General features: G+C 40.1%; 1 protein-coding gene across 1 annotated transcript in view; it reads right to left on the reverse strand.

The window, feature by feature from the left end:
• Positions 1 to 644: 644 nt before the first annotated feature.
• Myh15 (myosin heavy chain 15) overlaps positions 645 to 17,995 on the reverse strand; it is a 138,908-nt gene continuing 121,557 nt past the window's right edge. Inside the window, exons 39-41 of the mRNA XM_028755586.1 lie at positions 4,589 to 4,684; positions 3,289 to 3,423; positions 645 to 1,648 (exon numbers count right to left, since the gene is read on the reverse strand). Of these exons, the coding sequence (XP_028611419.1) occupies positions 1,634 to 1,648; positions 3,289 to 3,423; positions 4,589 to 4,684 (246 nt within the window). The 3' untranslated portion in view covers positions 645 to 1,633. The remainder of the gene's footprint in view (positions 1,649 to 3,288; positions 3,424 to 4,588; positions 4,685 to 17,995) is intronic.

Genomic DNA, 17,995 nt, shown 5'->3' on the forward strand with positions numbered 1-17,995 from the left:
AGGTTTAAGACACAGAGATGTTTCCTAAATGGCGTATTAGCTTACTACGATATAATTCTAAAATTATTCTTACAGAAGCTTTTAAATATTATTCCATAATATTTCTGTCACATGTTAAATGTTCAGCATTTTTGGACAGGATTGTGCTCAACAGTGAGGACTCCACTGCTTTAGACTCTGCATAATTGGCTTCCTAGCAGCTCATTCAATGACTCCCCAGACCCCCATCCTCACATCTTGACACTCTAATTTGGTGAACCTTGCTTGGAATGACCTTGGAATTCAGAAGAATTGGCCTGGACTTGTTTAAGCCAACCAGGGCCATTGGCACCCTGCTGCCTCAAACACAGGGTGATGAGTCTCAGAAAGACTAGGAAGTCTGAATGACAGGACCGTAGGAAGCATATTTGGAGATTTGGGGAGAGTTCTGATTTTTAAAGAGAGAGAATAGACACGAGGGGAGAATTGTGAGAATCACTGAGGTTCTCTGTCAACAATGAGAGATGAATACAAACACCAAAGTCTATATGCAGAGGATGTCAAACAAGAGCAGGCTTGCTCTTTTGGTGGCACTGGACCGTTGAACTGATCTTATAGTATCCTGTGTGAGTGTGATTGGATAGAGAGGCAGGACCACTGAGAAGTACAGAGACTAGGCTTTATTGTCAGGCATCATTTTTACACAGTTGTGGGTGCTGTGCCTCCAGTGACTATAATGAGTTGCACAGGGATGGGTTGGGGACTGTGCCTTCAATGAGGACAGAACAATGCTGTAAGGGACAGACTGTTTCCAAACTGTCCTCAAGCCCAGCTTCTATGGCAAGGCCAGGTGTTCCGTGAGTGAGGCTGGTGCTGGTTGCCTTAGAACTTTACTCATGCCTGTAAAGTTGAAGAAGACTGGCAGGAGGTAGGAGGAAAAGGTCCAGGGGAGCTAGTTACTGAGAATTTACCTGGGGTAATATTTTTCAACTATCATAGTGCTTGGGGTCATATAGTGACCTTATGCACATAAAGTAGAAACTCCTCTATTTTTGGTTGTTCCCAACTTTAGTCTAAAACCATCCAAGGAAAGAAATTCTAGGACATGCCCCTCCCTCTTAGCTCCACTGCTACAACTGTACAACCTGTCTCAGGCTATATTCCACACAATCGAGGAACCTACATGTGACTCAATTAGGAAGATCTACCAACAAGTTCAAAGCACCTAACTACAGCAATGCCTTTTCCACAGTGCTAAGAGACATTTTTTGTCAACTGTCACCAAGATACAGAGACGAGTCAAGCAAAGTTAGATAACTTGAAAATTCATTCCCCATCATTTACCAGAGCAAATGAAACAGACTGGGGGTTCTTCTCTGAGTGCTATTCGTGAAGAAATGGAGGAAAGAAGAAGTATACCTTCCTCTAACATCAAAATTGATTCTTATGTCTGTTTAGTCTTTTGTGTGAAATTTTAGAAGAGACGTCTCATGCCACTGAGAATCAAAAAGCCATCCATTAATCCAAGAGGCGATTATATTCCCTTGGGTCAGGACATTTTCTTCATCATCTCCTTAGCCTGCTATTCATGCCACATATTTATTTCTTAAAGGTTTACTTCCAGCTGTTATCCTTTTTTATGAAAAGAAACTCTTTATTCTTCTCGAACCTGGAAAATAGAATGTGTGTCAGTGTGTGCTATGACATCCCAATGACTGGATAGCAGGGCACACCCAGACCCATGTGAGCCCTTTTCAGAGGAAAGCAGGCCTCAGCAGCTGCCCATGGGCTTCAGGGAGGTTAGGCAATTTTCTGCTAGCAGAGAGCAGGTTCTGGTGATTCACCCCAAGGACATGCTCTGTCACTCTCCGTTTCTGCCTCCCTTCCCCCACTGGAAAAGATGCTGCAACCACATTGGTGATTTGTTCCATACACATACCATTTCCCAGTATTTATGGCAGTTGAAGGATTTTAGGCTCTTCTGTGAATAGGGGGCAATTAGATATCACACTGCCCAGCAAGGTTTCCCTGTTCATCTCTTACCAGAAGCAATTTCTACTTCACTTGTTTTATTCATTCTTGGACAAAACTGTGACAAGGTGAAATGTGGGTGTGCTTTGAAGACCCTGTGACCTCCGGCAGCTGAGTATGATTGGATCACATGGGAGGTCCCTCCCTAAGCAAATCCTTTCTGTGGCCTTGATGCACAGGCTTTGCACAGAAGACCCCAAATCAGTGGGGTGACATTTCTCCAGCTGAGGTCAACAGTCAAGCCATTCCCTTAGAGCCTTCCTACTGGGCCTTAAGCTTAAGACAGCTGTCCAGGCAGCAGTGAGATCTCTCTGGCCTACCAACGACTCAAGCTTCTCAGACTTAGATCTCAGTGTTTTCCATGTAGCTAACTTTTATCCTCCTTCAACAAGATCCATACTTATTATTGGCAATCCTATCAGCTTACCTTGGGTGGCTACCAGTAATTGATTTAGCAAAAATGAGTAGGCTAGGCATGTACCAAATTTTGAAAGTGAATGGAGGATACCATCTGTGCTGGGAACCATGCTAACTGCTTTTCAGACATTGTAGAAAATGTAGCTACTTATATTATCCAATTTCCTCTAATTCCTTTATCCTAAAGGCAGATATCATTTACAAACCATGTTTCAAGGAAACTCTCAGTGAGGAAGCAGAGACACCTTATCCCTGCCCAGCATCCATTTCTGAGTTCATTGTCGCTCCTTCCAGTTTCTCTTTACAGAGAAGCACTGGCCTCCCGACATAGACATGGAAAGACATTTCTGTGCTTTGGGAAAGAGCCATAAGTTAAATACTGGAACCTAGAAAGCAGGACTCAGCAATTTGTTGTCAACCCCTGGCTCACTTCTGACCACCTTCCTCCTAGTCTTCAGTTTGACCTGATACAAACCCACATGCTTGTCTACTGTGAAAAGAATTCACTCAGAGTTTCAAGGTCTGCTTGTACTTTTGAAATATCCTTTGTTCCGTGAATTCCTCAGTATTCTGTATAAATGAATTAAAGGTCCAAGGCTCAGCACTTACAAGTTAACCTGGCATGAATGACTTAAAAAAATAAAACTAGAACATTTCTCCATTTCAAATGTTTATCACTTCCGTACTCTCTGGACATGTAGAATTTAAGAAGTGGGGGAAGAACTTTATTTGAGCTTGCTTGGCTATTTAAAAAAAATACATATATTTGAAGAGAAAAGCAAGACATTCCTTGCTATGCTAATCCATGTGATGCTCAAGGCCTGAAGCACCAGGCTGTATGGCATTTCAGAGGGATTGTACCTTTCTCTCAAGCTCCTTTGCTTTGCCTCTGAGTTTATTGACTTGCGATTCTGCGGCCTCTGCCCTCTCCTTGGCTTCATTCAGCTCGAGTTGCTGCTTCTTATATTTGGAAAGGTATTGATTAGCCTGTGCCTCCTGTCAAATGGAAGACACAGAACATGAAGATACTGCCCCTCCTACATAGTAGTCTCTGTTCTAAACCAATAGACTTGAAAAGAGAGGAGGCTCTAAACCCAGCACTGGATCGAATGTGTCATTTTGGTCTAAGACGTATAAGTAAGACTTAAGAGTAGGGATCGAGGCTGGAGAGATGCCTCAACAGTTAAGAGCCCCTACTGCTCTTCCAGAAGACCCTGCTTTCCTTTGAATACAGCTCACAACCACCTGTAAACTACAGATTCAGACCATCTGATGTCCTCTTCGGGCCAATCTAGGCACCAGACAAATCACATAAAGACTTATATACAGTCTTCATGTAATGATACATGCTCCATTTACAGGCAAAGTGCCAATATATATAAAGAAGAATGAAATCAGGAACTTTTTAAAAGAGTAGTAACAGAGACCCATTTCTCAGCTGTTGTCCCCTGGAAATTCAGAATGGGTGTTCTTTTCCACCAATTTCACACAGTATACTAGACCAATCATAATTATTGGTTTAAAATCAGATTCACATTTTAGCCTACCCTACCCTCGAGAACAAGGTGGTTGTCCTTTCAAATTATGAGCCAATAAATAATTCTTGGACACAATAGAAAACCATACAATTCAAAATTTCTCAAAATATTAGATGTAAACTAATACAAGCGGAACTTAACCTTTATTTTTATTTGTTATAGAAAAGTTGAACTGAGGCCAATAAAAAAATTAAATAAGGAGTAAGAAGGACATTTAAATGATAGTGGTTTCTCTCACATTGTTTCCAAACTCATAGGAAAAATGTATTACAAATTGCGATTGTGCTCTCCCAAAATCTAAAGCTGAAGAACGAAACCCTGAAAAAATTTGCCAATCATACATGGCACCCCAATTTGATACTTGGCTCATTTCTGCTTATGTATATGTTTGAGTCTAGCCACCATGTCAAGGGAAATAGGACTGACTTCCTACAGGGAAAAGCAGCACATTATTTTTTCCTTGTTTCCCCTCCTGTAAGCTGTAGTGCTAATTTATACAAAAGCAGAGAATGGGCAGATGTGGTTAGTGTGCAGATGATTGTTTCTGCTGAGCAGTTTCCCAAGCTCAGATCATTAACCAAAAGCAGTAGCCAGGAACTCTACCAGGCTGAACTGCCACTTACCGCTGCTTCCACTTGCTGTTTGTAACTCTGCACTTTCAGCTGAAGTTTATCAGACAGAGCCTGCATCCTGCTCAGATTTTTCTTGTCTTCTTCTGCCTGAAATGCATAGGCATGCATGGGAAAGTCATTTGAAGGATCCAACAGTGTGCATTAAATGTACTCTCACTCGAGAAAGTAAAGGTTTCAGATAGATAGATAGATAGATAGATAGATAGATAGATAGATAGATAGATAGATAGATGATAGATACATGATAGATAGAAATAGATTGTAATATATATGCATATATATTACAATCTGATAACAGTACATTAAAAGATGTGTTTAACTCCATTCATCCTGAAATTTAAGACAGTAATGAATGGCTCTGAGAATTGGAATAACTTTTCTCTTGATTTTCACAGCCAGTCTACCAGCCTTTGTTTAAATGGAAGTCAAGACCAATAGGTTTAATATATTCTTCAGTCTTTTCATTCCAGATAAGCTACCCTTGCCTGGGAGTTCTTTCTAGAAATAAAATTTATTATTACAAAAGCAACTTATGCAAAATGAAAATCCAAAAATCCCTCAATCAAAACAAGTGAACCCCTGAGCTTCTGAGTTGGTGCTTGGCTTCACATAATAAAACTATAGCAAAGCTACGTTTCTTGGAATTATGTCATGAGCATCAGTAAAGATGATGAGCAAAGGTTTGCAAACTGTGGATCCTGGTGTGGCCACCATCCTCAGCTCTGTCATTGTCTAGGCTTCAGTTGGAGAAAGGAGACATGGGGAGCTGTGGTTTCTCAACAGTTCTCCATGGAGTCTTTGATATTCTAAAAAAAGAAGCACATTGGTGGGACTCTTCATGCTCCAGACCCTCTTCCCACACCCCTGAAAACACTGGAGAATTTTCAGTTCAAAGCTGTTGAATCTCCAAAGAAATCAAGTGTCCCTTTCTTCCAAAGAATGAGAGACTATTTTAGTCAAGATCTACCTTTAAGCTCATTTCTTTACTGACTGTAGCTTACCTCTTCAATCAAGTCTATTCCCCCAAAGATATTAAAGTCAAGTGGTAAAGGCTTGGGCCCAGGCTGACATGAGATGGTCTTTTAAGACCTTTAAAAGAGGGGTTCTAACCAGGATAGGTGTGACCCTCATGCCTCACTGGACACCGACAGGGAGACTGGAGCCGTTACAAAGTCCCCTTCAATTACTGGAGGTCAGGCTTCTATCCCCGCCTTCACAAGATTAGAATCACCACAGCCCTTCTATACTTAGAGAAGGGAGGAGATGTCAGGGGCAGCCCTGCTTACACACTGAAGGCCTAAAATCAGCCATAGGCCTAAAATCAGCAATAGGCCTAAAATCAACAATAGGCCTGTCATACATGTATGCTAACACAAAGTCTTGAGTCTCTGTGGAAAAACATTGAAACAGAGGGCTATAAGCTATTGTAAACAGGCAGATTTTGTGGAAATTTACAAGCCTGAGTAGTCATAGACCTTGTAAATAGGTAGCCTTGGTGGATAGTACCAACTTAGATAAGGACAAGTGAATCATAGGCAGAGTCATAGTGACCTGTTCCCTGAACATTCACCCAGCCAATACCCTGTTCTGAAAGATATCTGTAGCCCCCATGAACACCTATGCTCTGGTGTCATCCCTTTCCCCATATCCTGCCTTTTTGTGTTTATAACCCCTGTGTGAATAAGTAAAAATTATGATTTGATTTAAAAATAAATAAAAAAAAAGAGGGGTTCTAATAGAAAGTCATTGGGTGTGTGATCCCTGAAAGAATGATGGATCTCAGATCCCTTTCCTGGCCTTGAGATTATATTTGTGGCTCTATATCCCCCAAAGTAATAAGAGCAACATCATGGATCACTAAGTTCCTTTGTCATTGTGATGAAAAGCTGACTTTACAGTGCAACATTGGTCCTTCTACTACCCGATAAAATCCCAATGTAAATAGGAGTGTCTCCCCTCCCACAGTATTCTGACTTCTCTTTCTTGTATTTGTTTAGCTAAGATACTTCTAACACCTGACCTCATGTTTGTTTGTTTGTTTGTTTGTTTGTTTTACAAGATGAGGTTTCTCTGTGTAGTCCTGCTATGCTAGAGCTCACTCTGTAGATCAGACTGGCCCGGCATACTTCCAACACCTGAAAGCAACCTCCCTGCCAAAGTTCTGTCTGACACTACAATTTGATACTAATCTTAAGATTAGTCAAGCCCCGAAGAAACACATAGGGCTCAACCTGGTTGGGTAGCTGAGGCTAACCTGTGTTTTAAATAAAAATCTCTCCTCCATTTTCAATCACAAACTTTACACTAAAAGCCTTAAGAATGTTAAATTTTTATAACATTATCTGTATACAGTGAGTTCTCAAACCAATACAGAGTTAGTTCCTATTCACTTACTGAGGAGACAGACATAATAAAGGAGAGATAAGCAGAAGTAAACTGAAAGGACCTACATGTGGTTGCTTATGCTAATGAAGTTCATCCCACTTGGAAGGGAAAGCCTCAGATGGGAGACCTTAGCTCACCTCTCCCCTTTCAGACATTACCTAACTGTGGTAGCCACTGTGTGTTGGGTGTCCCTTCCAGAAAAGAATCTGTCACTCAGCTGCTGGAAGTGCCATCACCTGACAACTACCACAAGCAGGGACTTTTGGGCTCAGTCACAGCAATGGCACCAAGTCAAATAGTTCCAGGCAATAATTGAACTTAGAAGAACAGGTGAGCCAAGTGTAACTACTGCTGTCTGGCCATTTCTGCTTGACAGCATTCTCCTCTCTAGGTAATTTGTGTGCTGAAGATTTTCTCTGCATTTACTCAGAGCCACCTGGAGCTACCTGAGGCTCTTTAAATCCCACCCCTCTTTTCACACTTGGTGGATGTCAGCATGCCTTTTGAGGTTCCATTTGTCACAACCTTCTTGGAGTCCATCTTGCTTTTCAGAGCTGTAACTGTCAGAGAACTCTTGACACTTGCAATGCCATCCTGTCATCTTGGCCCGGTACATGGGCCCAACACTGTGACTTTACCAACTTTTGCTTCCCTGTCCCTAAAAATAAAGATACTGTTTCCACTAAAGCCTGTAAAGAGTGAGTAGTATTCATGCCCAGATTCCTGAATATAGGAGGTTGTCAGAGACAAACTGAAGTAGCTGAGTGAAGAGTGGAGGGGACAGAGATGAGCTTTACCTTCTAGACAGTGAAAAGCTACTGATCTTAGGCCTTGCATTTCTGGAACATTTCTGTAGGCTCTTAAGTTTCTATATTCCAGAGACACAGAGAAGACAAATGGAGAGTGAGGACAAGCCACTAAATTATTTTAGAGTAAGATCATACTCGGTTGCTTTTCCAGTGCACAGTTATAGACTCTTCCCAGAGGAGTTTACAAGGAAAAGAGAACCATAGTTGTGTTCTTCGAAAAATGACATTCCCCACCCCCCAGTGACACCGGTGAATGGTCTATCACAAAAATACTGCCTTATAGTCCAAAGTGTATCTTGATGTTAGGAAAATGAACTACATATACTCAGAATCAACTTTAAATGCTACTAAAACAAACACTAATATCAAACAAGGTGGGGATCTTTCTAGACCAATTTCAACTGACAGGATTCTAGTCTAGCACATTACTGCTCAGTAGGTATCGTCTGACTTCATGGTGGGAAGGCATGTGTAACTGAATGCATACAATTGAAGCACTGCAAAGGCATACGGGGAAAAAAAGAGAAATGCACCCTATGGAATCCCTGGGAGTTTCCCCTTAACTAAAGAGCATGTGTGAACAGCAGAGCATGAAAGCGACTTTGTGAGAAGATGAGTGAAAAAAAGAAAAAAAGAAGGAGACAAAGCACAACTCTAAATTAGGACAAGAGAAAAGTCAATATTGTTGAAGAAAAAAAAGCAAAATTTATAGGCAGCAGAGCAAAAATGCACTCTCCATGGAAGTGAAAATAAAATATAAATTTGGTGCTTTGTTTGAAACAGCAGTTCTCAACCTGTGGCTCTTGACCCCTTTAAGAGGGGGAGGTTAAACTACCCTTTCATAGGGGTTGTCTAAGACCATCCTGCATATTAGTTACAATAGGATTTAGTATCAATATTACAGTTATGAAGTAGCTACAAAAATAATTTTAATGCTAGGAGTCACTACAGCATGAGGAATTATTAGAGTGTCATGGTGTTAGGAAGGCTGAGAACCACTGTTCTATAATGAAACATTTTACACAGGAAAACAATAAAAAATAGTCCATGGACAAGAAAAAATACATGATTTACAAATAGTGTCCCATTCCATCATAATAGGCAGTTTCTCAAATGTAGTTGAAGAGTCACAAAATGCCATGTCTCTAAGGTGTTTACTTTTTTAGCCATGCCAACATTGACTTCCAGGGATCATTGTTCAAAACAGTGTCAAGATTATCTTTGAAAAGAACCATGTACCCTTCCTCCCCTGCCTGGTCCTGTGGGCTGGGGCAGACACAGAGTTGGTCTGCTCCTGTCCTGTGGAGATACTGACTCCTGAGTCATGCTAGAGGAGCCACTGCACTCAGAGCAGCCAAGGAGCCACTGCACTCAGAGCAGCCAAGGAGCCACAGCACTCAGAGCAGCTGACACTGAGTTGATCTACTCCTGTCCTGTGGAGATACTGACTCCTGAGTCATCCTAGAGGAGCCACTGCACTCAGAGCAGCAGACACCAAGATTAGGATCATAAGACCACAGAGACATCTGGACTCTGAGGAGCTCTGCAGCAAGCAAGATAACTGGAAATACAGACTCCAGTCTTACACGGTGAGGGCAGGCAACACTAGAGTTAACCAGATGTCGAAAGGCAAGCGCAAGAACATAAGCAACAGAAACCAAAGTTTCTTGGCATCATCAGTACCCAGTTCTCCCAATATAGCAAGCCCTGAACACCCCATCACACCTGAAAAGCAGGATTCAGGATTAAAATCACTTCTCCTGATGATGATAGAGGATGATAAGAAGGAATTAAGTAACTCCCTTAAAGAAATACAGGAGAGTACAAGTAAACAGATAGAAGCCCTTAAAGAGGAATCACAGAAATCCCTTAAGGAAATGCAAGAAAACACAAAGAAGGAATTAAACAAAAACATCCAGGATCTGAAAATGGAAATAGAAACAATAAAGAAAGCTCAAAGGGAGACAACCATGGAAATAGAAAACTTAAGAAAGAGATCAGGAGTCATAGACTCAAGCATCACCAACCGAATACAAGAGATAGAAGAGAGAATCTCAAATGCAGAAGATACGGTAGAAAATATTGACACAGTTGTCAAAGAAAATGCAAAATGCAAAAAACTCCTAACTCAAAACATCCAGGAAATCCAGGACACAATGAGAAGACCAAACCTAAGGATAATAGGTACAGATGAGAATGAAGAGTCCCAACTTAAAGGGACAGTAAATATCTTCAACAAAATTATTGAGGAGAACTTCCCTAACCTAAAGAACAAGATGCCCATAAACATACAAGAAGCCTACAGAACACCAAATAGAATAGACCAGAAAAGAAATACCTCCCGTCACATAATAATCAAAACATCAGATGCACAAAACAAAACAAAAATACTAAAAGCAGTAAGGGAAAAAGGTCAAGTAACATACAAAGGCAGACCTATAAGAATTACACCAGACTTCTCACCAGAGACTATAAAAGCCAGAGGAGCCTGGACTGACATCATGCAGACCCTAAGAGAACACAATTGCCAGCCCAGATTACTATACCCAGCAAAACTCTCAATCACTATAGATGGTGAAACCAAGATATTCCATGACAAAACCAAATTTGCACAATATCTTCCCACAAACCCAGCACTTCAAAGGATAATTGATGGAAAATGCCAACACAAGGAGGGAAACTACAACCTAGAAAAACCAAGGAAGTAATCTTCCAACAACCCCAAAAGAAGATAACTATACAAACATAACTTTACCTCTAATAGCAAAAATAACAGGAAGCCACAATCATTTTTCCTTAATATCTCTTAACATCAATGGTCTCAATTCCCCAATAGAAAGATGCAGACTATCAGACTGGATACACAAACAAGAGCCAGAATTTTGCTGCATACAAGAAACGCACCTCAGTGACAAAGACAGACACTACCTCAGAATAAAAGGGTGGAAAGCAATTTTCCAAGCCAATGGCCCCAAGAAACAAGCTGGAGTAGCCATTCTAATATCAAATAAAATCGACTTTCATCCAAAATTAATCAAAAAAGATAAGGAAGGACACTTCATACTCATCAAAGGAAAAATCTACCAAGGTGAACTCTCAATTCTGAACATCTATGCTCCAAATGCAAGGGCACCTACATACATAAAAGAAACTTTACTAAAGCTCAAAACACACATTACACCTCATACAATAATAGTGGGGGATTTCAACTCCCCACTCTCAGCAATGGACAGATCATGGAAACAGAAACTAAACCGAGACACTTTGACATTAACAGAAGTTATGAACCAAATGGACTTTACAGACATCTATAGAACATTTCATCCTAAAACAAAAGAATATACCTTTTTCTCAGCACCTCATGGTACCTTCTCCAAAATAGACCATATAATTGGTCACAAAACAAGCCTCTACAGATACAAAAAGATTGAAATAATCCCTTGCATCTTATCAGATCACCACGGAATAAGACTGCTCTTTAATAATGACAAAACCAATGGAAAACCCACGTGCAAATGGAAACTGAACAACTCTCTACTCAATGATGACTTGGTCAAGGAAGAAATAAAGAAAGAAATTAAAGACTTTTTAGAATTCAATGAAAATGAGGACACAACATACAAAAACTTGTGGGACTCCATGAAGGCAGTGCTAAGAGGAAAACTCATAGCTCTAAGTGCCTACAAAAAGAAACTGGAAAGAGCACACACTAACAAGTTGACTGCACAACTAAAAGCTCTAGAACAAAAAGAAGCAAATACACCCAGGAGGAGTAGAAGGCAGGAAATAATCAAACTCAGGGCTGAAATCAACCAAATAGAAACAGAAAGAACAATACAAAATATCAATAAAACCAGGAGTTGGTTCTTTGAGAAAATCAATAAGATAGATAAACCGTTAGCCAGATTAACCAGAGGGCACAGAGACAGGATCCAAATTAATAAAATCAGAACTGAAAGGGAGACATAACAACAGAAACTGAAGAAATTAAAAAAATCATTAGATCCTACTAAAAAGGCCTATACTCAACAAAACTGGAAAACCTGGAAGAAATGGAAAATTTCCTAGACAGATACCAGGTCCCAAAGTTAAACCAGGAGCAGATAAACCATCTAAATAGTCCCATAACCCCTAGGGAAATAGCAGCAGTCATTAAAAGTCTCCCCACTAAAAAAAGCCCAGGACCAGATGGTTTTAGTGCTGAATTTTATCAGACCTTCAAGGAAGACCTAATACCAATTCTCTTCAAACTATTCCACAAAATAGAAACAGAAGGAACACTACCCAATTCGTTCTATGAAGCTACAATTACACTCATACCCAAACCCCACAAGGACCCAACAAAGAAAGAGAACTTCAGACCAATCTCCCTTATGAACATTGATGCAAAAATACTCAATAAAATTCTAGCAAACCGAATCCAAGAACACATCAAAACAATCATCCATCATGATCAAGTAGGTTTTATCCCAGGAATGCAGGGATGGTTCAATATTCGGAAATCCATCAATGTAATCCACTATATAAACAAACTCAAAAAAAAAAAAACCACATGATCATCTCACTAGATGCTGAGAAAGCATTTGATAAAATTCAACATCCCTTCATGATAAAAGTCTTGGAAAGATCAGGAATTCAAGGCCCATACCTAAACATAGTAAAAGCAATTTACAGCAAACCAGTAGCCAACATCAAGCTAAATGGAGAGAAACTTGAAGCAATCCCACTAAGATCAGGGACTAGACAAGGCTGCCCACTCTCCCCCTACCTATTCAATATAGTACTGGAAGTCCTAGCCAGAGCAATTAGACAACAAAAAGAAGTCAAAGGGATACAAATACGAAAGGAAGAAGTCAAAATATCGCTATTTGCAGATGATATGATAGTATACTTAAGTGACCCCCAAACTTCCACCAGAGAACTCCTAAACCTGATAACCAACTTCAGCAAAGTGGCTGGTTATAAAATCAACTCAAACAAATCAGTAGCCTTCCTCTACATGAAAGATAAACAGACTGAAAAAGAAATTAGGGAAATGACACCCTTCACAATAGTTGCAAATAATATGAAATACCTTGGTGTGAATCTAACCAAGCAAGTGAAAGAGCTGTATGACAAGAACTTCAAGTCCCTGAAGAAAGAAATCGAAGAAGATCTCAGAAGATGGAAAGATCTCCCATGCTCATGGATTGGCAGGATTAATATAATAAAAATGGCCATCTTGCCAAAAGCAATCTACAGATTCAATGCAATCCCCATTAAAATCCCAACTCAATTCTTCACAGAGTTAGAAAAGGAAATTCTCAAATTCATATGGAATAACAAAAAACCCAGGATAGCGAAAACTATTCTCAACAATAAAAGAACTTCAGGAGGAATCACCATCCCTGACCTCAAGCTGTACTACAGAGCAATAGTGATAAAAACTACCTGGTATTGGTACAGAGACAGGCAGGAAGATCAATGGAATAGAATTGAAGACCCAGAAATGAACCCACACTCCTATGGTCACTTGATCTTTGACAAAGGAGCTAAAACTGTCCAGTGGAAAAAGGACAGCATTTTCAACAAATGGTGCTGGTTCAACTGGAGGAAAACATGTAGAAGAATGCAAATTGATCCATTCTTATTTCCTTGTACAAAGCTCAAGTCTAAGTGGATAAAGGACCTCCACATAAAACCAGATACATTGAAACTAATAGAAGAGAAGGTGGGGAAGACCCTCGAATACTTGGGCACAGGGGAAAAGTTCCTGAACAGAACTCCAATGGCATATGCTCTAAGATCAAGAATTGACAAATGGGACTTCATAAAATTGCAAAGTTTCTGTAAGGCAAAGGACACTGTCAATAGGACAAAATGACAACCAACAAATTGGGAAAAGATCTTTACCAATCCTACATCTGATAGAGGGCTAATATCCAATATATACAAAGAACTCAAGAAAGTAGACTCCAGACAACCAAATTACCCTATTAAAAAATGGGGTATAGAGCTTAGCAAAGAATTTTCAATGGAAGAAACTCGAATGGCTGAGAAGCACCTAAAGAAATGTTTAGTGTCCTTAGTCATCAGGGAAATGCAAATCAAAACAACTCTGAGATTCTATCTCACACCAGTCAGAATGGCTAAGATTAAGAACTCAGGTGATAGTAGATGCTGGCGAGGGTGTGGAGAAAGAGGAACACTCCTCCATTGTTGGTGGGACTGCAAGATGGTGCGACCACTTTGGAAAGCAGTGTGGCGGTTCCTCAGAAAATTGGACATAACATTACCTGAGGATCCAGCTATACCACTCCTAGGCATATACCCAGAAGATGCTCGAACATATAACAAGGACATATGCTCAACTATGTTCATAGCAGCCTTATTTATAATAGCCAGGAGCTGGAAAGAACCCAGATGTCCTTCAACTGAGGAATGGATTCAAAAAATGTGGTATATTTACACAATGGAGTATTACTCAGCTATTAAAAACAATGAATTCGAGAGGTTCCTAGGTAAATGGATGGAACTAGAAATTATCATCCTGAGTGAAGTAAGCCAATCACAAAAGAACACACATGGTATTCACTCACTGATTATTGGATATTAGCCCAGAACCTTGAAATGCCCAAGACGCAACTCACAGGCCACATGAAGCTCATAAAAAAGGAAGACCAAGTGGGGGTGATTCAGTTCTTCTTAGAAGGAGCAACAAAATACTCAAGGGAACAAATATGGAGACAAAGTGAGGGACAGAAACTGAAGGAGGGGCCATTTGAAGACCTTTCCACCTGAGTATCCATCCCATGTGCAGTCACCAAAGATAGATGCTGATGTGGAAGTCAGGAAGTGCATGCCAATAAGGGCCTGATATGGATGTCTCCTCAGAGGCCTTCAAGAGTCTGACATATTCAGAGGCAGATGCTCACAACTAGCCATTGAACTGATCATGAGGTTCTCAATGGAGGAGTTAGAGTGAGGACTGAAAGAGCTGAAAGGGTTTGTGGCACCATGAGGAGAGCAACAATACCAACCAACCACAGCTCCCAGGGTCTAAACCACCAGCCTGGGAGCACTTAGGAAGGGATCCAGGGCTTCATCTGAATATGTAAGAGTGGAGGGCCCTGCTGGGCACAGGTGGAAGAAGAGATCCTTGACCTCATGAAGGCTGGACGCCCCAGGGGGTGGGAATTTTGAGGGTGGGGAAGTGGGAGTGGGGGGGGGTAGGTGGGGGTTACATCCACGGAGAAGGAGGAGGGGTAAGGGGATGGGGGTTTCCCGGTGGGTGGGGGATGGGGTAAGGGGATAACATATGAAATGTAAATAAAATATCCAATAAAAAAGAAAAAGAAAAGAACCATGTATTCAGAAAACAATTGTCCAAGTGGCTGGAGAGATGTCTCGATGCTTATTAGCATTCTTTGTTCTTGCAGAGGATGTAGATTTAGTCTCAGCATCCACATGGTTCAGAACTATCCAGAATTCCAGTTGCACTGGATCCAACACCCTACTCAGAAATCCTCAGGCACCAGGCATACACACAGTGTATATGTATGTGTACATGCAAATACAACACTCAAAATACATAAAATAAAGATAGATAGCTGGATGATACATAGATAGATAGATAGATAGATAGATAGATAGATAGATAGATAGATAGATTTAAACAAGTGTCCAAGTAGTTTTACTTTTAGCTTAGTTAGACTATTTGGTACATCCAGAATGTTCTGCCTTCTTAACAACACTGTTTCCTGCTATAGGGAAAAAAGATGTTGGCATTTCTATTGACTTCTAGAACTAGCATCAGGACCCTAAATCCCTGCATTAGCATTGTCAAAGAAGCTGTAAAAATCTGCCTAAAATGAGTTTGGTCTTTTATCAGAGTAAGCTATATTGTATAATGTGACAAAGGTAGAAAGAAACTTGGGGAATAATGTGTGCAAAACTGGATCAGTCAAACACTGAAGAACTGCTTGGTCATTGACATCCTGTGGGTATGGTAATAGTCAACCTGTTATAATAGGGCTGAAAAATTATTTTCTACTGAGTGTGTGATTGAAGAAAAGATTAGGCAAGAGGCCATTGTGGAACATCTCTCAGACAATTCCTAGGCCATTGTGAATTTAACAAAGGCTTTTGAGATCTCAACAAGCTCCTGACAAAGCTTGAAACACTAAAAGGTTTACATGAACACAAAAGAATGTTCATGATCATTATCTGCAGACAAGCAAATATATAACAAGAAAAAGAAGCCAAGAAAACCACCATGGACAGATTTCTTAAGAGAGAGGCTCCTCCTCAAGAGGAAAATCAGAAAGATCCTTTCAGAGAGTATTTCAAAATAAGCAGTTACTGTCACATGAGATGAAAGCCCACATGTGTAACCTCTGATGATGTCAGAGTGGTACAAGACATGCAGGTGCAAGGATGGGATATTTAACAATCCGAATGCTGTATAAGCCTAGGCTAATGAATGTGTCTTTCTCTCTCACTTGCTATATAATTTATTTTTATTGTATATTCATTGGTGTTTTGCCTGCATGTATATCTGTGTGAGGGTGTCAGAAGCCCTGGAACTGGAGTTACAAACAGTTGTGAACTGCCATGCAAGTGCTGGGAACTGACTTCAGGTCCTCTGGAAGAGCAGTCCATGTTCTTAACTGCTGAACCATCTTTCCAGCCCCTAATGTGTGTGTCTTAACAATAAAATAATTATAAATTAAAAATTCTCTATGGTCATGTATGAAAATGTCATAATGAGACCTATTATTCTGTTTAATTTAATATATGCTAATAAAGAACATTTAAAAATTTATAAAGCAACAAAAAGGATGAAGGTATAGTCTATTTTTAGTGGAACTGTATTAAGCTATAAAGACAAAAATTTGAGGAAAATGATTAAACTGGCAGTATTATATGAGTGAGGAAATCCAGGCTCAGAAAGGCAAACACCATATGTTCCCTCATATGTAGATGCAAGCTTCTGAGACATATATATTATTTTCTACCTATAAATCTGCATGAATTATGTGGAGATTGAGTGTAGGTAGAGACCAGGGAGGTAGGAATAAAACAAAGAGGCAATAATTGACAGGTGGAGAGGGTAATAGAGCCTATGTGACAGGAAAGTAGAAAGGGACTATTTGGATTGGAATGTAAGGGCTGAGTGGGGCTGGGGGATGAGAAACGGAGTGGGGATAGAATGCGGTGGAGAAAACCAAGGGAAACTTGTGTATGAAGATGCCATAAGGAAACTGGTTATTTTGTATGCTAATGAAAAATAAACAAAACAGATATAAAAGAGGAAATATACAGCTCTGCAGTTGCTTAAGAACTGAGAGTTACTATGAGTCAAAAAAATTAAAATATATTTAAAATTTATGAACTAAATCATTAAGCTGTGGAAAATTAAAAATGTTGTTTCATAAATCCATGGTAGCCAATATACAGTGTTGATAAAGTCCACAGTACTGTGTAGTTATGTCCAGAACCCCTATATTTCCTCATCTAAATAACTTCAAATTCTTTAAGATTCATTAGTAATAATGCCCTATGTATATGGTATATCATTTTTTTAGGGTGTTAAGAAATATTTTCAATCTGGCAGTTCCTCAGAAAAATGGAAATAGTTCTACCTGAAGATCTAGTTATACCACCTTGGGCATATACCCAAAAGATGTTCCACCATACCACAAGGACACATGTTCCACTATGTTCATAGCAGCCTTATTGGTAATAGCCAGAAGCTGGAAACACCCCAAATGTCCCTCAACGGAAGAACGGATACAGAAAAGGTGGTTCATTTACACAATAGAATACTGTTCAGCTATTAAAAATGAGATGATCATCATGAATTTTGCAGGCAAATGAATGGAACTAGAAAATATCATCCTGAGTGTGGTGACTCAGACCCAAAGGACATGCTAGCTTCTGATAGCTAGTACTCACTGATAAGTGTATATTGGCCAAAATGTACCTAGAATACAACTCACAGAAATACCCATGTGAGAAGGCCTCAACTCCACTTAGAAGGGGAAAGGAAATAATCACCAGAGGAAGGGACCTGGATGGAAGATGGGAGAGGTAGGGGAAAGGGGAAAACGATCAGATACTGGGGGAGGGGACAGGAGAGAAGTCCAGAGGGCCAAGGGAATAAATGGAAATAAGTATCCTCAGGGAGTGGAAGGTGAGGAACTCTCTAGAGGGTACCAGAGAC

The sequence above is a fragment of the Grammomys surdaster genome, unplaced genomic scaffold (genome assembly GCF_004785775.1).
Source record: "Grammomys surdaster isolate TR1022 unplaced genomic scaffold, NIH_TR_1.0 126066, whole genome shotgun sequence".
NCBI lineage: Eukaryota > Metazoa > Chordata > Mammalia > Rodentia > Muridae > Grammomys > Grammomys surdaster.